Source organism: Lactuca virosa, chromosome 5, assembly GCF_052849685.1.
Source record: "Lactuca virosa cultivar CGN04683 chromosome 5, Lactuca_virosa_CGN04683_v6, whole genome shotgun sequence".
Lineage (NCBI taxonomy): Eukaryota > Viridiplantae > Streptophyta > Magnoliopsida > Asterales > Asteraceae > Lactuca > Lactuca virosa.
In genome coordinates, this window is record NC_136430.1 from 216,886,403 (window position 1) to 216,910,627 (window position 24,225).

The 24,225-nt window shown below is 30.7% G+C and overlaps 1 protein-coding gene, 2 long non-coding RNA genes and 1 pseudogene across 3 annotated transcripts; 1 reads left to right on the top strand and 3 right to left on the bottom strand.

Annotated features, from left to right (window-relative positions):
• Positions 1–1,366: 1,366 nt before the first annotated feature.
• On the bottom strand, positions 1,367–2,417 carry LOC145116147 (uncharacterized). Its single transcript, XR_013711892.1, has 2 exons — positions 2,222–2,417; positions 1,367–1,852 (listed from the first exon to the last, which is right to left on the bottom strand). It is a non-coding gene; the product is annotated as an uncharacterized LOC145116147 (long non-coding RNA).
• Positions 1,588–2,540, top strand: LOC145116148 (uncharacterized). Its single transcript, XR_013711893.1, has 3 exons — positions 1,588–2,012; positions 2,081–2,335; positions 2,411–2,540. It is a non-coding gene; the product is annotated as an uncharacterized LOC145116148 (long non-coding RNA).
• Positions 2,541–9,830: 7,290 nt separating this feature from the next.
• LOC145112356 (pentatricopeptide repeat-containing protein At5g14080-like) lies at positions 9,831–11,641 on the bottom strand (annotated as a pseudogene).
• A 7,117-nt stretch (positions 11,642–18,758) lies between these two features.
• Positions 18,759–21,825, bottom strand: LOC145112357 (protein FAR1-RELATED SEQUENCE 5-like). The gene is made up of 6 exons (XM_079048528.1): positions 21,161–21,825; positions 20,851–21,048; positions 20,331–20,674; positions 20,188–20,252; positions 19,348–19,962; positions 18,759–18,764 (listed from the first exon to the last, which is right to left on the bottom strand). Exons 1-6 carry the CDS (start codon positions 21,823–21,825, stop codon positions 18,759–18,761), a joined length of 1,893 nt encoding a protein of 630 aa, XP_078904654.1.
• Between the last annotated feature and the right edge of the window lie 2,400 nt (positions 21,826–24,225).

The following is a 24,225-nucleotide window of genomic DNA, read 5'->3' on the forward strand; positions in this document are numbered from 1 at the left end:
CGTTGATTGGGAGGGGTTATGGAAGGAGGTTGGAGAAAATGAAGAATTGAGTGCTATCCGACAACGACTCTTAAGTGGTGAAACCATGGCGGGTTATACGCTGATACGAAATCTGTTGTTGTTTAAGGGGCGACTGGTGATACCAAGTAACTCGGCTTGGATACCAGCTATCTTCAAAGAATTTCATGCTAGCGCAGTGGGAGGGCATTCGGGTGTTCAAAAAGACTTATCAGCGGCTCTCGAGGGAGGTCTATTGGAAAGGAATGAAAGGAGATGTAGCAAGGAGGGTGGCGGAATGCGACACGTGTCAACGGCAGAATTACTCGACCATGGCGCCGGGTGGGTTGTTACATCCTTTAGAATTACCGAACAAGGTGTGGTACCATGGATTTCATTGATGGGCTTCCTCGATCGGAAGGATACACGGTAATTTTTATTGTGGTCGATCGTTTGAGTAAGTATGCCCACTTTGTACCCCTCAAGCATCCCTATACAACGGTTACGGTGGCTAATGTGTTTCTAAAGGAAGTCGTTAGACTTCATGGAATTCCCGAGTCTATTGAGGACAAGGCCATTTTTTAGGGCGGGAGTATTGATACGAACACCAGCTAGGCCACGTTGTTTTTAATTAGTCAAAGAGTTAATACATTTTATTAGGAACCCATTACTTTATTTTGCATGCATGTTCTTAGTTAGTGGTAGTAGTGGTATGTTTGCATATTTAGTTCCCTGTAACTTTCGTTGAAGGAAAAAACAAAACAGAAAATTGCTTCAAGTCCTTGTCTTCTCTCTTAAATTCTTGGGAGATTAGCCTCCTCTAATTGGCTTCTATCAGTTACAAATACCCAATACCCAGATTTCAAATAGGCATTTAATACCCAAATTTCGAATAGGCATTTTGTCGAACACCTGGTATGTTTCTTCTTTTTCTTCAAATATCTCTAATGATAGCCTTACCAATTCAAGTCATAACAAAGAGAGAAAAAAATGGATTTATTAAATGAAGACTTCCATTAACAAATACGCATCCTCAGAGCTAAATAATTTCTACACTTATAAAACATATAATCAAACATCATTACATCCTCATGTGCGCATCCTTCCTCGTCCATCTGTCTCTCGGTGAATTCTGAACATAAACATCAAATCCGGCGGTTCTAAGGTATCAATTTCTCACCTCTTCTTTTAACTAGTCCCATGTCTTTTTCTCGACTGCTTTTATTTAGGTTACGTATCTTTCGAGATTCAAAATTTATAGGAAACTATGTTTATCTTTTATGTCCGAGTATTTTTGAAGATTATAAAATATTATAAGCGAAGTATTTAGTTGTCTTTTTAACTATTCTAAATATGGAAATCTTGGAGCTTTAAAATGTTCTATGAAATTATATACATCAAAGCACATGCAAGAATAGAACAGTACCATGACACATTGACAATATATCGGAAAGCATCCATCTCAAGCTGATATAATGTTCTCTTTTTGCAGTATATTGATCGTGGAACAGAAGAAAGCATATTACTTGTTGACAACTGCATACTTCACTTCAAGATTTTTGAAAAAGACTTGTATATATATTTGAGGGTTGCTTATGGGATCCATAAGAAATTTGGATTTTTCCCCAGGTTACTCAGTTGCTGCCATCGATCAGTCCTCCAACATTAATCTTCAGGTACTCTTCTCCAATATTCAGATGATAGAGATTTGCATGATCATCATCAGATATATTTTCTATATCTCCACCAATGAGTTTTATACCTTCAGCAGGAGCAGGTATGCTATCGAGACCTGCTGGACTGAGTCGATGTCATTTCTAGAAGAACCTATTGTTTTTGATGGTAATGATTTTACCTGAAACAGAAAATAGATGTGTAACGATCAGCATTCAAAAAGATTATTCGATTTTGTACGGGTCCAGGAGGGCATCTCGCAGATCATGACTGGCTCACTGTTGCTATCAGAATCCGAATCAAAGCAAGAAAGGTTGTTATTTGAAGCTTAGACATTTCAAGTAAGATTGCTTTTTATGAAATTGTTGTTTACAACAAGAAGATCCCTAACTTTGTACAGAAAGAATAGGAATCAGGAGCCATGTAAACGGAATCCAAATGTAGAATCAGATTATGGTCGGCTTTGGCATTTCAATCGACCACAATACCAAAAAATTTCGAGTAGCTTGAGGTTATCATGGGTATGACTATACAAGATAACTATACTCACCAATTTCTTTAGAGACTTTCTGAGCCCTTGCAAATTCAATTCCCTTCCTCATCGCAGGATTTGTCGATCCAAGTTATGTCGATTGCAATAAATTTAGGAAGATTTACACTTAAGGTAGCCAAATACATGTTTTTTTCTTTCTGAAAAAGGAAATCAAATAAGCTAAGAAGAGCTTAAATGGATTTATAGGTCTGGAGGCTATATGAAACAATCATATGGTTGTCAACAAGTTGTCTTGAATAAAGTAATCATCAACAAAGCTACATCTAAGCAAAGAGAAACTACTTGAAGGAATTACGAAAATGATGATATAGAGAACAAATTAGAAAGTGAAAGAGTATACTTTGAAGATAAGGAATTCAAGAGGGGAGGGGAGGAGTGTAATGACAAAAGTATGCAGATTGACCAAGAATATGTTACTATAAATATGTAGTTTTTAGACCGTTACAAAACGCTCATATTCTTCATAGTCTTATTTCAATTTGAATTGATTACAAGAGTGACCGTTGCCTAACGGTAAGAAACTCAAACAAATAATGGGTGCATGTATTTTGAGATTGAATAATAAAATAGTGGACAAATTACATAAATGTTACTATATTTTGATAACCGTAGCAACCAAAGTGATATTTAAAATTTTCAAATGGAACGACACCATTTGTTGTTTTTTTATTAATCAGACCATTATTACTATCTACAATTAAATTTTAGATTTATTTGATAATATCGCACTTAAAAAAAAAAAAAAAATGACATGTTGAGTTTTACCATTTAGTCATTTTTCAAAAAAAACCTTTCAAATGGCCTTGCCATTTCTAGAAAACTAACTACTCCAGAACCGCTAAACTGCATTTTGGTTTTCAGAATGCTATGACACTCTAGATTCTTCTCCATGTTAACTGCATTTTGGTTATCACAATGTAGGACATAGTAATATTGTTTCTTGCCCAACTCTGATTCGGAGTTCTTCAACCATATAAGCTATCATATAAGCTATGTGGCAGCTTATATAATTGCCATATATTATACTTTTATAAATGATAAAGCAACAACCTTTTGTAATTTGGACATTCGGCTGATGGATGTACCCACAATAGTGAACCCATAAATTGTGTTATTTTCTTTGAATCTACCCAACCTCCCAAAATCTACATCTGTGTTCTTTTTATTGAAATATAAAGCAACCAGAAGAGTGCCTTTCAACTAGCATAGAAACCACTTGACTCCTTCCCGATGCTTCTTTCTTAGATTTGACATGAATCAACTAATAAATATCACTACAAGAGCAACATATGGCATAGTATATACCATAACATACATCAAACTACCAATTGTTGTGACATAAGGAACTTTATTCATTTCTTATTTGTTTGCATCCTTCTTTGGGATTGCTTCTTTGAGAATATCAGAAGACTCCCCAAACGTGTGCTTTTGGCCTTAACATTTGTCATGCATAATTTCTCCATGACTTTCCTGGTATACTTTTGTTGGGAACGCTTTAGAATACCAGCAACTGTCTTTGACTATGCTCATGTATAGAATCTCTTTGGTAGCTCCTAAGTCCTTTATCTTGAACTTTTTGAAATACTACTTCTTCAATTTGTTGAACTCATGTATGCTTGATCCAGCTACCAACATGTCATCAACACTCAATCTATAGATGATCTACGAGGAACTAAACTTCTTTAGGAGGCAACAAAGAACCATATAACAACTCACATAGTAATTCATCTACATAATACTATAAAAATTAAAGTACCATTACCTTTGAGCTTGTTTCAATCCATATAGATTTTTCTTTAACTTGCCCATCATGTTTTCTTTACTAGCTATCTGAAAACCTTTTTGTTGTGCCATGTAAATATCTTCATCAAGGTCTCAATGCAAGAATGCAATCTTTACATCTAGTTGCTCTAAATATAGACCTTTTGAAGCACATTACCAAAGACCACTATTTGGCCTTGTACTTCTTGATCATGTCCATCTTCGTCTTTGACCTTGAATACCCACATCTTTTGTAGTCCTTCATTCCCTGTTGGTAGCTTGACGAAGGACCAACTTTGGTTATTTTCAAGTAAGCTTAACTTGGCTACCATTACATTCTTCCACTGTATGGAATCTTTCATACTCAAGGCCTTTAGATAATATTTTGTCTCCACATTCGACAAGTAAACTATTGTTGGAGAATATCTAGTTGGAGTTCCTCTTTCTATAGTAGATCTTATGCTAGTTGGGGTTTCAATTTTACCTCATTCATCGCTTCACTTTCTAAAACCAGTTATCCTCTATTCTCCCACTATCTCCAAATTCCTCATACTCATCGTAGCTCCTATTTCTTCCTACAACTCACATATCTCTAGAGTAGACAGGTCATGCAGTGTCATTCTTTGTAATCGAATTAAATAGAAATTAATATTGTTCGTGTGGTTTCTACTTTCCTTTAAGATTTTCTCCAAGGGTACCTTTATAGAGGATATTCTCTTTGAAAATGATATCCCCGCTTCTCATGACAATTCTATCTAATCATCCTATAAATCATATTGCATAACATCCAACTCATACCCAATGAAGGTACACTTTGTTGTCTTTGCCTTAGTCTAGTCTTCATTAGTAACCTTAATCCTGATATGATATAATAGATAGAATATAAACTTTCAAATATGTCAAAGATACATATTTGTCTTCTCATTCTTCCTTTAGAATCTTGAAGCCTATGTGATTAAGGGTCCATGGTTGACTAAGTAAGCTACTATGCTAACTAACAAGGGGTGAGCATTTGGACCTCCGGACCGGACTAGATCGGGAACTTGGGAACTCGGCATGGACATGTATGATTTATTAGATTAGGGTTGGTTCGCAATTCGTTGTATCATGAGAAAAAGTTTTGGATACAAAACAAAATTGGTTCATCTGGGTCCGTGTACAAAACCTGTTTTGACTGAATTTTTAAAAGATCAAATCTCATTCAACTTTTTTTTTTTGTGTGTGTATATTGTATTCTATTAAAATTAAAAAAAAAATGAAAACCTCATTTTTTTTTAAAGTCGGATTGGCATGTGGATTTTTCTAGCATGTAGTTTAGAGTTTTTACATGATTTTGGACTATAATTTTTTCGTTTTTGATTTTATATTCTATGAGTTACAATCCCTCGAATTTGGGATATCAAAGCTCGAATTTTTCGCTTTTTCAAATAGTTTTTGTATTTTTATTATGCTAAAAGTATAAAACATTAATATCTCATTCATTAGAAGTCATTTTAGCATGCGACATTTTCCAACGTGTAGTTTAGAGTTTGTATATGATTTTAGATAATAATTTTGTTGTTTGTGACTTTATATTCAATGACTTACGGTCATCCGAAGTCGGGATATCAAAGCTAAATGTTTTCAACTTTTCATTAATTTTTATATATATTTTATATAAGCAATCATAATTTTTTTTATCTAACTAGAACAATAAAGAAGAATTAAATTTTAAATCTAAAAGAGACATTCAAACATACAAAGCTAACCCTGGACCGGTATGACTCCATAGGTCCGGTCCACGGTCGACCCCTTTGTGCAGTGTGGTCTGTACAAATGCTCACTCCAAGTGGTGTAACTGAATTTTCCCAAAACATCTTTGGTAGACATGCATGTAGTCTTAAACTCTTTGTCCTCTAATTCAATATTATGTTCATTCTTTCAGCTATTCCATTCAAATATAGGTATTTATGGAATTCTCTACAACATTTTGATCTAATTTTTCAACACAATATTAAAAAAGGATAAACCACACGAATGGTCCCTATGGCTTGTGGTTTGTTTCTATTTCGTTTTAAGTCCCATACCAACTTAAAATGACCATTTTGTCCTTATTGTTTTTTTTAAATAAATATATATATATATATATATATATATATATATATATATATATTCATTTATTATTATATTAATTTGTGTAAATTGTTTTAATATCAATAAAATGAGGAAATATCTTAAACATAGTTGTTCCCCTCTTCATCGTTTTCTCTAACCACTCGTAGCCACTGGCCGCACCTACACCACCAGCACCATCTCTGTTCATCTCTTCTAGTTCTCTGACACCTTGTCTGTCGGAAATAACATGTCATCGGTAGCCACTCCCACCTTTGACTACTTCGTCACCCCTCCCACCTTCGTCTCCTTTTTTTTACCTCCGTTTCTTACATGTCTCCTTTCATCTCCTTTTTTAATCTACCTTGGTCTTGTCAGCTTCTCCGACCACCTCCCCGAAAACTGTATCATTTTAGATATAAATAAATACAAAACCGAGATCAACATGGTGGTAGATGAAAATTGTATCATTTAAAATCTAGATGAATACGAACCCCTTCTGAAAAAACATATTTTAAACAAGAAAAAAGGTGTATACGAAATCGATATGGAACATGGTAATAACTCTAAGGACTCGATGTGGATCAGTTTAGGCCAAAATCTGTTAGAATCGCATCCTGTGGTGGTCAGGTTTTCTTTGCTGGACTTTGGGTGTTTGTGTTTACGCTTGTGTGAAAATATAAACGTGGATGATGATTGTTCTGATAGTTATGGTGGTTGCCATCGAGATGATGATGAGCATCCCAGAGAGGGGATAATTCATAACACATAAGGGGATGGGAGTCTTAATTTTTTACAAGTGGGTCTTCGTTTTCACCATCGTCATTTCTTTTTTAATTCAAGTAGCCATGGTAGAGAAAAAACAAATTCCCAGTCAATTATTTTACTTGTACATAGGTTCAATACGGGTCTTTGTTATTCTTCTATTTATGCTAGATTTTTCTGGCGATTCGGAAAAAAAGAATTCACAATGGAAAACAAATTCGGAGATTTAATGTTGTTTTGTCTGGGATTTTAATGGGTTTACATGTTTTTAGGTCTAGAATTCGATGGGAAGATGACATGAAAATAAATCTGTAACCAAGACTCTTAGTACTGGTCTTGTAAACCGTGTTAATAAAAATAAACTAGTCAAGATTCCGACCACCAAAGAAGATGACACGAGAGCTTAGAAGGTGGAGAGGGTGAACGGATTAATATAAGGGGTAGGGGTAACTATGGGCCCATACATTCCTATAAAATCATAATAGCAAATAAATAATATACAATCTGAATATTAAATCCATAAGGGTAAAAATGTCTTTTTATGTTTAGTAGGGACCAATTGCGCAACAAAATAAATTTTAAGGGACTCACCAAGTTAAAAATAAAAGTAAGGGACAAAAAGTGCATGCTACCCCGAACCAAAGAGACAATTCGTGTAATTTACCCAATAAAAATGTCCTTGTTATTGTAATCTCCCCCATTATGTGATTTCAAAATCTTGATCTTCATATTTGTTTCGTTTTCCACAACAGCCTTCCACTTTTTAAAGGTTCAGAACTTTAGATTTATGTTTAAGAAAATAAACCCAAAACTTTCTCATGGAATTTTCGATGAAGGTAACACAATACCGAGATCCTCCTAATAAAGAGATTGATGTACGAACATATACATAAGAATGAAGTAGTTGTAACTTCCCAATCTTGACGAATGTAACCTTCTTTTGTTTTACAAAAACACACGGCTCACAAAAGTCAACTGTCACACTATTTGAATCAGCGAATTCTACCTTTCGAATCTAATATGTTCGTCCTTTTCTCACTCATATGTCCAAGTCTTTGGTGCCATATAATAGTCATTTGTATATCTTCATTAACCGCATTTGCCTAAATTTAGAAACTACAACTATATATAATGTTCCCAGCTTCTATCCTCGAGCAACTACTAGGTTCCTTTTTGTTACTTTTCACATGAGATTGTCGAATTCTCAACATGGTGATCTTATTCATCCAACTACCCTATAGATATCAACATCCTATGTAATTCTAGAATATATACTTGTATATAATATTCTTCAATGTCCATTATGTACCTAATGTAGTCCTGAGGACAACATCCCCAACACCCATTATATCGAGAGTCTTGTTATCTTCTAGCCTCACCTTTTCCATTGTAATGCTTAAAATTCTGCATTCCTTTTCTGTGTAACGTTTTGCATGAAATGATGCATTTGAATCAATGTTCCAGGATTCAATCGAACTTTCAACCCAACAAAATAGGGCATCATCAAAGTCGTTACTACATTCACTCCATTCTCGCCTTTTTCCCATGATGATTTTGAGCACTAATATCTGAAGTGACCATTTCTAACCTCCTCAACTTTACCACCTATGTTGGATTTTCTACACTTGTCTTCTATACTCAATATTTTTTAACTTTACTTTGCATTACTTCTACGAATATCCTCACCAAGGATCAAATCTGAATTCCTTCAAAAAGTAAGCTTAGTAGTTCCTAACGAATTGCTAATTGTTGTGACTATTCCAGACTAGCGTACAAGAATGATGATAATAACAAACACGCATGGGCTTCATTTTCAAATTTAATCTCAATAAATATCAATATAGATATTATTTAATTAAACTCATTAACATGATCTGTCACCACCGATTTGCCTTCGTCTTTGTATTTACCAACTGTCGTATTAAGAAAACCTTATTATTCGATGTGGCTTTTTTGTTCGTGTAAGATAATGCTTTGATTAGACCAATTCTTTGTTTTATCGTTGATGAAATTTAAGTAACCTTCATTGACAACAAAAATCTGACCACACCAAGAACTTTCTAACCCAATAGATCCCAATCCTCTGGCTTTATCTCTTCAAATTTATTCTCCAACAAGGGTTGATGTAACTTCTTTTGATAGATATAATCATCGAACTGCATCTTCCACAATCTGAAATCATGACCTTCAAATTTATCGATAATAATTTTCCTTCATTATACATAGCTTTGATACCAGTTGTTAAGAGTATGGGCTTCAATAAACAAACAAGCACGATAACACTACAATTAAAGATGCAAAGAAGAAAAGGAACCCAAGGATTTAACATGGTTTAATCAATCAAAGAAATCTAGCTAGACAAACTAACACCTCACCAGTAAAGTAATGCCCTTCAAAGTAAATATCTAATGCTCCTTCCAAAAAAAACAAAATTGCCCCTGGCTTAGTGACATAGAATTCTCGCAAGTCTAGTATGGTCAAAAATTTAATAAAGGGACCATATCACCATGTATGAAAATGAAATATTTAAAGAATGAGATCTAAATATTGACTATAATGAGATCTAAATATCGACTATGGAACATAAAAAAAACATCAACCATGTAGATGAACATACCTATAAGAACTTGCTAAGACCATGCATATATGAAGCAAGAAACCGAATCATTGTTTACAGCCTAACAATAAACAAATAAAGAACCAATCATTAAAAAAGCAAAAAGAATAGTAAAGATCGAGAAATATCAAGAAAGATGATAAATTCAAATTCTACCTTTTCTACAAAGATATAACACGAATTTTCCTAATATACCCCTCGCAATCTCTGCATCGTGTTGAAAAGACTTGTTAAAGACTTAAGGAATGGTTTCAACTTCATTTTGTTGAGAAAGCAAGCCCTTTAAGTAGAAATCCATACATTGTTTCTTCAGGTTACACTCCTTTATCCAACGTCTTCCCAATTTCATGTGGCCCTCTTTTGCCTTATCAATTTCAAACAACTTTTCAATCAAAAACTATAACTCTTCAAATTGGGTTCACACCTATTTGCAAACATTTCTTCCCACAACCGTTTAGTAGGTCAGATCATACCTTCCATACAACAACCTTCCATAAAATGATTACAACATGAAATATCTATATCCAACCCTGTTCTCTTCAACTCTTGACGAATCTCATAAGCTTCTTTAACTTTCCCCGCCTTACAAACATACAAAATCATTACATTATATCTTTCAATATCTACAAAATACTCTGATTGAATCTTGAAAGTTGAAATCATCCACCGATTCCTTATGCTTTCCATGCTTACACATGTTTCTTCTCAAATCTCAAGTGTAAGAAGCGTAGGAAATCTTTATTTTGAAACCAAGAATTTGAAGAACATCAATGCAACTTGAGGCTCGTTTGTGGATACCGATCATATTAATGTCTTAATAACATCATCTTCAGTTGGGAAATTCCCGTTTATGATTACCTTGCCTAAATCTTTCAGAAATTACCTGAAATATGAAGTCTCTGTAATTGCTAGTTCTTGGTGCCACTCCAAGTTTTCTCTTATCTTCAAGACTTTCTCCACTTCGACTACATTCTGTTGCTTTAAGGGCTTCTGCAATGATTCTATATGCCATGAAATCAGGTTTGCAGTCTCTTTTCATCAACATCGAGCATATACATCGCCTCATGCACCCTACTCTCTAAACACAACCCATGAAGAATCAAAAGTGCAAGATTCGAACAATTTACAATTAACCAAATCCAAGTGTAGTAAAACAAATATCTCTTGTGAACATTTCATCGAACACTTGGTGGGCATAATTCAAATTCCTTGTGGAATAAAGAGCAATGAATAGAAAATTAAAAGTATCGGGAGCTATATAAGGGATCAAGAATCTAATATCATTGAATACCGAAAACGGGTCAAGAGGTTTATTTCCGTGATATGTAATGAGATAACTCAACTGTAGATGGAGGGATTGATTTGGGTTGTTAGCGTCAACAGGTGTGGATTCGAGGATGGACTAATAGGAAATGGAAGTGTTGGTGAATCCATGTCCTCGGTTGGTTGGACTGATGGTAGGTGGTGATCAGTGCTCTTCAATTGGGTTTTGATTTGGTTCATTGTTTAGAGGTTAATTAATTAAGCAAACTGAAAATATATATTTTGTGGAACATACAAGAACATACCAGAACAATTTATCACTTTACATTCTATATATATCTCATCAAAACTTGAAAAAATCGTACGTAACTGATATCTAAATTTTTTAATATTATGTCACAACTAATATCAATAAGGTGAATTGAGTTATTTAATTTTGTGTGCATTTCTTGGATTATTTACTTGGAAATTATTTGAACACAGCAATAGTAGAAACATGCACCTACATATATCATTTCTTGGCAATGACTTTATAGTTTCATTGGATGTTTTATGCTTATACACACAAAACTATATATATATATATATATATATATATATATATATATATATATATATATATAGAGAGAGAGAGAGAGAGAGATGAGGGTTCAATTGAGAAAAAAAAAGGTTGAGAATGGGGGAACCATTCTCAGCCAATCATTTAATGACCTTAAAAAACGCATGGTGGCAAACTTGTAAATAATCCAAATACATTAATGAGCGGTGGCAAATTTGTAAATAATCCAAAAACATTAAACCGTCAGGGCACTTGAGTAATTTGATAACACGTCAAATCTCGACAGAAAAGCACCATTTCCCTCTTCGATACACCATAACACGAAAACCATTTGCAGAAGAATCGATAATAAGAAAACCATTTGCAGAAGCATCAAATAACATAAACGAAGAAAAATGTCTTCCGATGAAAACATGAACGAGATTATTTCCTCACTCTTGACAATGAAAGGTAACCATCGGCGTTTTTCTCGAGTTTTTAACGATTTCGAATCATTTCTAAAATTATCACTTGATTACTTCAAATTTCTCGTAATCTTCGATAATTATTAGTTGATTTAGAACTAAAAACATTGTTTTCACACTGTTCATTCTTCAAAAAAGGTTGTTTACTTCAATTTTTATGATACTCGTTCATTCTCGTAACCTTCCTTCGTTATTACTTTATTAACTTGAAATTTTTGTAAGAATCATCCATTATTAGTTGATATATAAATGATTTTACATCATCTCTTCATTTTTCATCTTTATTCAAAACTATTCTGTCAAAATACAAACGTTACTTCACATTTCGCTTATGTTTTCCTAATATTAACTACTTACCCTTACAGAAACAACACCAACAGTGAAGAATACATATAAACGAAAAACAAGAACAAATCAAAAAGGTAAATAAAATATGTTTTGTTTACTTCTGAACACAAGCAAAACTAATATTCAAATGTGAATATGTATGTTATATTCATATATGAATAGAACATAACTTGTTGTCATACATACATTATTCAAATATGAATACAACAAGAATGACTTATATATGTTCTATTCACAGATGAATATAACAAAACATATTCATATGAGAATAAAAAAATATGAATACATATGTTTTATTCAAATATTCATTCGTGAATATGTATGTTATATTCATATATGAATAGAACATAACTTGTTGCCATACATACATTATTCAAATGTGAATACAACAAGATTGACTTATATATGGTCTATTCATATATGAATATAACAAAACATATTCATATGAGAATAAAAAAATATGAATACATATGTTTTATTCAAATATTCATTCGTGAATATGTATGTTATATTCATATATGAATAGAACATAACTTGCTGTCATACATACATTATTCAAATGTGAATATAACAAACCATATTCATATGAGAATAAAAAAATATGAATACATATGTTTTATTCAAATATTCATTCGTGAATATGTATGTTATATTCACATATGAATAGAACATAACTTGCTGCCATACATACATTATTCAAATGTGAATACAACAAGAATGACTTATATATGTTCTATTCACATATGAATATAACAAAACATATTCATATGAGAATAAAAAAATATGAATACATATGTTTTATTCAAATATTCATTCGTGAATATGTATGTTATATTCACATATGAATAGAACATAACTTGCTGTCATACATACATTATTCAAATGTCAATATAACAAAACATATTCATATGAGAATAAAAAAATATGAATACATATGTTTTATTCAAATATTCATTCATGAATATGTATGTTATATTCACATATGAATAGAACATAACTTGCTGCCATACCTACATTATTCAAATGTGAATACAACAAGAATGACTTATATATGTTCTATTCACATATGAATATAACAAAACATATTCATATGATAATAAAAAAATATGAATACATATGTTTTATTCAAATATTCATTCGTGAATATGTATGTTATATTCACATATGAATAGAACATAACTTGCTGCCATACATACATTATTCAAATGTGAATACAGCAAGAATGACTTATATATGTTCTATTCACATATGAATATAACAAAACATATTCATATGAGAATAAAAAAATATGAATACATATGTTTTATTCAAATATTCATTTGTGAATATGTATGTTATATTCACATATGAATAGAACATAACTTGCTGCCATACATACATTATTCAAATGTCAATATAACAAAACATATTCATATGAGAATAAAAAAATATGAATACATATGTTTTATTCAAATATTCATTCGTGAATATGTTTGTTATATTCGCATATGAATAGAACATAACTTGCTGCCATACATACATTATTCAAATGTGAATACAACAAGAATGACTTATATATGTTCTATTCACATATGAATATAACAAAACATATTCATATGAGAATAAAAAAATATGAATACATATGTTTTATTCAAATATTCATTCGTGAATATCAAACTCATTTATCTTCTACTTACTATTGAATGAAGGTAAGAACACTAACATTTCCGATAAAGATTCACCAACAATGAGAGAAACAAGATCAATGCAGAAAAATCAAAAAGGTATAAAATACATATCATATCTTATAAATGAATATTCTATATTCATTTATGAATATAATATATTTTCTTTGTAAAATGTATTTCAAAATTATTTATCTTCTACTCACTCTTTCATGAAGGTAAGAAGATTTGTATTTCTGATAAAGACCCCACAACTATGATAGAAACAGATTTGAAGAGGAAAAATGCGAAAGGTACAAAATTCCTATCATATCTAATATATTCATATATGAATAAAATTGTATATATTAGTTATATTTTTGTAATAAATAAATATTAATAAATCAACGAGTATATATCATATTCATATATCAGTAACTTATTCAAATATTATATGTTTTCATTTCCCAGATAAAAAAGAAACAAAAGTACCAAAGAAAATAAAGCATCAAAGCAGAAAAAGTCCATCAAAAAGGAAAACTCCTGAAAAACAACAACTACAAGATTCAGACTCTGATTTTGAAAGTAGTCATCCATCGAAGAAGGCAAAAAAAAGGAGTCACCAATCAAAAAAGACAAAAAGAAAAAAAACCAATGGTAAAAGAATTTTACTCAATGAAAAACAGATGTTCACCAGAGGCATTACTATCTATAATCCTTGGGATGAGCAAAGAACAAAAAGAATCTGTAAGATCTATGGGTTTTGGAGCTTTGTTAAAAATGAAAATCACAGATATACCACTGAAGCTGGGATTTTATGTTCTTTAAAAATTTGATTCTGAGAGAATGGTGATAGATATTGAAGGAAAGGAACTGAAAGTAACATCAGAGTCTGTTCATGACATGTTGGGCATACCAATTGGTGGAACCAAACTTACACAACTGGATCAATGGCCTAAGGATGATACAAGTTATGATGAATGGAAGCAACAATTTAAAAAAGATTCAATCATCCGACTGAGTGTAATCAAAAATGTTATTGTTTCTACCACACAAGCTGATTTCAATTTCAAATTGAACTTCTTAGTTCTTTTTGTCAACACGTTTTGCGAGTCAACATCAATGAGAAGATGCAACATGTTTCCCTTGAGTTATATTTCAAGAAAAACAGATATCAGCAACATAGACTGGTGCAGCAATGTTTTGGACTGTCTTGTCAGAACAAAAAACTCATACATACCATACTCAGATACCAGCTTCTTTGTTGGACCTTCAGCTTTCTTGGTGGTAAGTTATTATAATGTTTATACTCAATTTTTAATAATATTGATTATTCATAAACTAATAGCAAATATTCATATATGAATAAGAAAAATATATTTGTTCACACGTAATGATTTACATTACTTATTCATATATGAATAAGTAAAAAATAATATTACTTGTTCATATATGAATATCAATTAGTTATCATTTATGTGCAGTTGTTCTATGCTGATAACATCCACCCAGAAGCTTTAACAGTAACACGTAAACGTCCAACAATTTGTTATTGGAGTTCAGAGAAGATTAGATATCGAGAGACATTTGAACAAGAAAAAGGTAGATTTGGACTTGGAGAATTAAACGAAGAATTTGTTAATGAACAAGATGAAGGAGATACAGATCTCGAAGACAGTGATTCTGATAAAGATGAAGATCATTCTGTTGAGGTAATTAGTTTGAACATGTTAATAATATATGATTACATTAAATTCTAATCATACTTCTTTTTATTACATAGGCATATGAATCAAAAATATCTAAAATGCTTAATTGTTTCGAGAGGATGAAGGAAAAGCTGAATTCAAAGTTCAATGATGTGATAACAAAGTTCCCTGAAAAGGAAAGTTTTAGGATTTTCGAAGAAAAGATGACAAATATAACTGGTGAAGAAAAAACAGAAGGCACAACTATTTTTGAATTTCCAAGTAATCAAACTGGATTTGAAGGGATCAATTTGACACCAATAATCGGTCAAAAAACAAATGATCAAAAAGAAAATGAAGATAAAGAGGGAAATGGTGAAGAAGACAATGATAATGATGGAAGTCAACCAGAAGAAGATTATTTGCTTGATTCAAATGAAGCAGAGAATGAAAGAATAAAGAATGATGGATATAATAATCAAAAAGAAGGTGAAACTGAAGTAAAAGAGAAAGATGGAAAGAACAATCAAAATGACAATGATGAAGAGAAAAAAGCTGATGATAATGAAGAAACAAATAATCATGAAGAGACTATTCAACAAACTGAAAATGAAAATTTGTTGGATAAAGTTGTTGACAACATTGTGGACAATGTCCTTGGAATTGAAATTTCAAGTTTAAATAGTCAAGAAGATAAAATATGGAATCACCCTGAAATGAACACTATTTTCGATAATATTGATATAGGTAAATTTTGTCTTACTTTTATTTTAAAAAAATATATAAAAATATTAATACACAATAACAATTTTGTTTATTAAATTTTGACCAGGGTCACCAATGAGTACATGTAAAACTAATACTCTTGCAAAAAAGGAAAAATCAGAAGGTGTACATGAACAAGGAACAAAAGTTGAAAAAACAAAGGGAGATTATATAGGTAAATGAATGATTTAAAATATATTACAATATTTATATTGATTTTTTAATAACATTGTTTATTCATAAGTGAATAATACACTATATAAATGAATAAAAAATAAAAAATATTCATATATGATGTATATGTTTCAGGCAAGGAAAACTCTGAAGATAGAAATAAAGGAGGAACAGAAGCTAAGAACACGAAAGATGGAGGTGAAGATAAACATACAGAAACTAAGAAAGGAAATGCAGAAGATAAAGGTAAATAGTTGAATCACTAATAAATGAATATAATAAGTTTTATTATTCACAAATAAATAATGCAATATACAAAAAAATAAAATTTTAATATTTCTTATTCATAAATAATGATATGCATTACTTATTCATAAATGAATACATTACTTATTCACATATGAATTACTTAATCAAAGTTCTTTATCTTTCAGGAAAGAAAAAGTCAGAAAATGAAAACAAGAAAGGAGAAAAAGCTGACAAGACAAAAGGAAATAAAGGAGGTAACAATTTGGATAAACATTTCAAAATATAAACTCAAATATTATAATTAACTTACAACTATTTATATGATAAATCTCCTGGCATGCAGATACTCATCCAAGCTTTAGTCTAGGTCTCAGTCAAGATTCAGATCAAACTTCAAGTAAAAAAATCTAATGAATCTTCACCAAAAAAACCATTTACAAAGAAACAAATCAAAGACGACCATCAGAAGGTTGTTATCAGATTAGCAAAGAAAAATGTTCTTAATCCAAATCCAATCTCTGTATCAATTCCTACTGAAGTAGGACCATCAAAGCATGATCTGGATCAACCAAGAGAGAAGAAGCTTGCTGATGCTTTCAAATCACCTTTCAAATGCAGAATAACAAACACAAAACCCAAACTGACACATCAGGAGAGTATTGTCTGTGAATGGTTGTTCAACTTACAAGGCAATACATCGTAAGTAACTTTATTTTATATACATTCATATATGATTATTATATAGATAATAATCTATGACATTTTGATTATATATTTGCAGAGATGTGGTTGTCCAGACAAAATATGGGCAGATAACAGAAAGAGCAGTTATGGAAAGTCTATATGCAAACACAGAGATTTTTGGAGAAGTTTTAGACACTTGGTCTGATTTACTTAACCACCAAGAACTGGAAAGGGATTTTGGAAATTCACCATACAGACTCTTCTTGAAAGTTGGAGTTTCTGTAAGTTTATGTTCTAACCTTAATTCCTTCCTTATTGATAAATGAATACACCAATATGATGTATTCATTTATGAATATTATATTTTTTACAACTGAAATTCACATATGATTATACAAAATATGATGTATTCTTTAATATAATTATATATATTCAACTGAAATTCACATATGATTATATTGGTTACAGACTGCTTATCTAACTTCAACATTGTCCGATGAAAGAAAGTATGAAAAATTCAAGGAGAACTTTCATTACAGTACCAATGGGTACAAAAAAATCTTGAACATAAAAGATATTGATATGGTATGTTAATTAAAGTTGTTTTTTATATATATTTTATCAACAAACTACTTACCATTATATACATAAAAACAGGTATTCTTTCCAGTTGTTAGAAGTGCTCACATTTTTGTGATTGTCTTCAACTTAAAGAAACCATCAACTGAAATTCTAGACAACAGTGCAGTTGAGGGGGATTATGAAGGGAAATACGGAGTACTATTGAAACCTTTGGTATGTACCCAATTCACAACAACATAAAAGAACCAATTTATTATATATCTAACTTTTATTTTATTTAATGATCAGAAAAATTTGTTTGTGAGATACTTTAAAGAAATAAACCATCCAAGAGCAAATGCAATCTCAAAAGAAAGTATCAAACCCCAACGACTTGAAATGACATGGAGAACAGTTAAAAACAAAGTTGATTGTGGAATCTTTGCAATGAGACATATGGAGACCTATATGGGACAACCACTCTCAAAGTGGAAACCAGGTCTTCATAAAGAAAGTGCAATTCAACAAACTACTTTAGAGAAGCTCAGGCAAAGGCATGCACACATAATGCTAACTTCTGAAATTAACATGTTGAAGGCTAAGGTGTTGGATCTTGCTGAAAAATATCAAAAAGTTGAATTCAAAGTGCGTACTGATCATGCATACAAGGCTATGCAAACAATTCAAAAAAGGTTAAAAGAATATTGATGATTGCTTGTGATGAAGTGTGATGCTATAGAACAGTTTGTGTTGAAGATGAATGGATTTGAAATACATGTAAGACGATTATGCGAAACAAATTTTAGATGGTTTGTTAAATGTTCGTTTTTATATTTTGTGAAATGCTTATGAACAGCTTTTATTATCTTTGTTGAATGATTATGTAATAGAAACAACTTCGCTTATTTCTGTCAGATTTTTATATTTAAATATTTTCAAAGTTTATTTATGTTTATTCATAAATGAATACGAATATGATATATTCATTTATGATTAAATTAGGAGTAATATGTCAGTATAACAAAGTTCATATATGAATATAACAAATTTCAGATATGAATATAACTAACTTATTAGTAGAAACAAGTTTGCTTATTTATGTCATTTTTTTATATTCAAATATTTTCAAAGTTTATTTTTATTTATTCATAAATGAATACGAATATGATATATTCATTTATGAATAAGTTCAAAGTAATATGTTAGTATAACAAAGTTCAGATATTAACATAAAAAAGTTCAGATATGAATATTACTTATTTATTAGTATAACAAATTTCACATATTTGTATTCATTTATGAATAATTTACAATATCAATATAACTTATTTTATAGTAATTTAAAAAACAAATATCAACATATCAATTTACCATATCAATATAAATGTGTCTTATTCATACATGAATATTATTGTTTATTGTTTTTATCTGCATATATTCATAAATGAATAAAACCAAAAAACATAAAAAAAAAACTAAAAAATCCCTAACTTCTTTTGCTGATTTAGCAGCTCCAACTCTTTCTGGACAAGTACGTAAATTGTGTGGAACTCGTTTTCCACATCCTGAACACATTCTATGTTCTTTTTTAGAATTTTCATATGCTACTTCACCTGCACTTGGAATTCTTTTCTTGATTCCAGAACCTTTATTGCTTTGAACTTCAGGAACATTAATATTAATCTCTTCTGGAATAGGAATAGTAACACCCAAAAGCTTGCATACGACTTTACCATCTGTCTTGCTTTTCAATCCAGGAGAAATATAATCACTCTCAAATTCCTTCAACAACATTTGTTGTTTCTCAGCAAACAAAGCCAATCTCTTTTTGTCATCTTTTACAATATCCAAACATGATTCAAAACTATAATATGAATCATTGACTAGCTTTACATTCTCACAATCACCTGAATCGGATTGAACAGAACTAAAACGATAATTTCTTGATATCACATCCTTTCTCCATCTTTTCAAAATGTACCTTTCAGGAATTTCTTTAACACCACATCTCATCATTATTGTAAAAGCATGTCTGCATAAAACACCCATACGCTTAAAATGTTCACAACTGCAATTTATTTCTTTCTCTTCAGCTTTTATTTCAACCTGATACAAAAACAAAATTTACACATTTACATTAATATAAGAATACTCATATCAACACTCATATATTCATATATTCATATAATATTCATATATGAATATATGAATATTGATATTCATATATGAATATTGATATTCATATATGAATATTCTCATATTCATATATGAATATTCTCATATTCATATATGAATATTATTACATTTTTCATAAAAAACTAGTAAAATTACCTTAAATTCATTTTTAAAATCACTTTTACTGTTGTTGTGCTGCACAATGTAAACTTCCCAACCATCTTCAATACCAACATATGAGTATGTACAGAAAAAACATGCTTTATATATTTCTTTTTGCACCTCAAAAAATAATGTACTTGTATAAACCTTTGATGCTTGCAGTTCTATTTCTCGAGGTGTTTGCATTTTATATGATGCTTTCTTTGATGCCTTATCAAGCTCTCGTTGAGTATTCCTTTGCTTTTGAATGGCAGTGTCGTAATTCATCATGAAATTCAAAAGTAAGTTCCCACTTTCTGAGTATGTATTAAAGAATGAATTCATACTCTCTGACCTCGATGTAGTCTTCATCAAACCACACATTGGAATATCACTAAAATATCCAGGTATCCATGAATCACATATTGTAAACATGTCTTTAAACCATCTTGTGTCTTCAAGATTGAATTCCTTCATAAGCAAACCCCACTTCATCTGATATCTGTATTAAAAAAAAATATTCATAAATGAATAAATAATAATAAGTAAAATAACAATCAATTTTCATAAATGAATATACTAATAAGTAATATATTTGAAATATATTAAAATAATACCTTTTTTTTCAACTTTTTCATTATATGCCACATACATAATCGGTTCTTTGAATTACAAAACACATTCTCAACAGCTTGTTTTATTGTAGCATCTTGATCGGTTAAAACAAGTGATGGTTCTTTCCCATGAGTTTTAAGAAATGCTTTAAGCAACCAAGAGTAAGACTCAATGCTTTCATTGCTTAGCAACCCAGATCCAACAGTAACCGATTTTTTATGATGGTCAATAGCAGTAAACGGAACAAAAACCATTTGATATCTAACACACAAAAAAAATGTTCATTAAAGTCAATTTTTGATGTATTAATAAGTGAATATAAAAATATTCATATATGAATAAGCTATAAACAAAAGTAGATAAAATAACTTACTTGTTTGTTCGGAAAGTCGCATCAAACGAGATAACATCACCAAATTCAGCATAATATGCCTTCTCCATTTCATCAGCCCAAAACATACAGTCCAAAACATCATCTTGACAATTAAACTCAAATGAGTAATTTGGATAGTGAGCTCGACGGTCATTCATTGTGTTTACTATCATTTGGGCATCTTTATAACCAATAACCCTGTTGATATCTCTCCTTAAATTTTTATAGTCAACTACTTTGGGCTTTACAAACTCATACCCACCTCTCAGACTTGCCCTCAACTTATGAGCCATAGTTGGACCTATTTTTGATGTGGAAGCACGCACAATAAACTCTTTTTCTGAATATGACATTTGTCTTGCTTTTTTTAAATCGCTTCTCTTCTCAAGTGGATAGTTGTGAAGTTCATCAAACTGAAAAACTTTATAATCTGGAGTTCCATACACAGATTCAAATATAATCTTTGCTTGACAACCAATAGCTCTTGAATTTGAATTTCGTTTCCTCCTAACACCACTTGTACCTAATGTGTCACAAGATTTCTTTTTCTGTTTACCACCACGATTACATATAACATGTTTCTTCTTTATAATCTTGTTATCAAACCTTGATTGTGTGCTCAGTCTAACATCAAAACCACCAATTTCAGCATAATCAGAATACATTTTGATAGCCAACTTTAATGATTTGAAGATTAAACCCTTAAATGGAATAAGTTGAACAGGTACATCTGGCTTATAGACATGTTCTCCAATTATATCATCACAATATTACGCATCATGTACTGAACTTGAAGATTCACCACCTAAAATAATAATGCATGAATAAAACAATAATATATATGAATACATGAAACTCATATAAATAAAACAAAAAACATTCATATATGAATAAAACATTCATATATGAATACATAAAATTCATGAGGATTCAAAATATATAAAATAAAACATAACTTATTCACATATGAATAAAACGAAAAAAATAATAAATTCGAAATTACAATTATCACACGTTTATTCATATATGAATAAGACAACAATTTATTCATATTAACATATTCATATGTAAATAAATGATAATCAACAAAATTAAAAACAACAAAATAATTCAATAACTGATACCTTCAAAAAATGAGTTCTCAACATCTTCTTCTTCACTCTCACTCATAGAAGAATACAAATCACCATCAATAACACTAGAATTCGACATAATACACCAAATGATCTATATAAATAAACAAAAACAATCTTAATATCGAATATATCTCACAAAAAAAAGTCGTAAAGATGAAAACCTGGTTAATTTCGAATATATCTCACCTCAACGTACAAAATATCTGAAAGAAACTTAAATCATATATGATCAGATGATGTAATTAAGCAATCTCTCTCAGTCCAGAGCGTAAAAACTACAACGATATTTCCGATTAAAAATTAAATCAGCTCCGATTTGAAATAAATATCTCAAACTACTTAACAAAAATCCGATGAAATAACTCCAATACATATTCGAAACTTGATAATCTTGATAATGAACTCCGATGAAACAACTCCAAAACGAAGATAATAAGCGTAATTCCAAACAAATTATAAAAAACAATAATCTTGATAATGAACTCCGATCTATCCGATTCAAACGATATACATACCTGATCAAATCGGAAACTGAATACGAAGTAGAAAACTGAAACACAAATGCGAAACTTCACGATTAATGGAATGAATACGTATAATTGCTAACGAGTTATATAAAGAAAATAATCTTGATAATGAATTCCTCATATCCGATTCAAACGAGCTAAAAATATCATCAAATTGGAAATTGATAACAACGAACAGGTAAGTTCTATGTAAAAAAGTTGCTAATTTACAAATATACCCTTAATGAAAATGGACACGCACATTTTTTTTTAATTTGAACATGTTAGATAAATGATTGGCTGAGAATGATTCCCCCATTCTCAACCTTTTTTATTTTCTCAATTGAACTTACCTCTCTCTCTCTCTCTCTCTCTCTCTATATATATATATATATATATATATATATATATATATATATATATATATATATATATATATATATATATATATATTCGTTTTTTAGAGGTATATGTAGTGGGGAGGTTGGGTGTAGATTCATATGTTCTTCAATTGGGTTTTGATTTGGTTCTTTATATTTATCCTTTGCTGTAATAACTAACCGGACCCTTGCATGCCACTTAACATAAATTTATAGGTTTTTTCATATATATTTTCTTAAATATTAAAAGAAAACCATAGAAATTTCATGTAATGAAAGAACCTAATATTGTTTTTATTTTTCTATCAATTACATCGTTTTTCTCTATCAGCGCAATCATAGTTTGTTACAATTCAGTACTCCCAATCGAGTTACTTAACATTAACTTTTATGTTTTGTCATTTATATTCTCTAAAATACAAAAAGGATATCATAAAAATTTCCGCTAAAGAAAGAACCAAAGAACCTGATATTGCCTCATAAATATAATTTGAATTAGTTTATTACATATATGTTCTTTAAGTAGCTTTTTAATTTTAAATCCGTCTACGGTGGTTGATTTCATCTTCAGTGCTTAGAGAATTTTCACCATCTTCAATTTATTAGATATATTGGAGCTATCGTTACATACCTACGCATTATGAGTGGGACTAAATTGGACACCGGTAGTAGTAGTTGTTTTAGAGGGTATTTTGTTTTGTTTTGGTATGATAGGTTTATTGGTTGTTCAGGCTCTAGAATCTTTCTATGAAAAGTTCGATTCAGATTTCATTAAGATCAGGAAAAATGCTCTTGAGATACTACAGAGAAGAGAAAAGATGATCTGAATGAACTTGTCCAGGTTTCGGATGGTGGGGAAAGATGCATTGGCTGAAACCGATAAGAATTTATAGAATAATGTATACGATGTTCTTAAGGTAAGTTTATAACTGCGGTTTTATGACTCGCATTTTACAGCTTTATGACATACAATTTAACACTTGTATTTTTAAAAGCTTTTTGATAGTCAGGTTATGAAACGCACATATTCCTGTCGTAGAAAC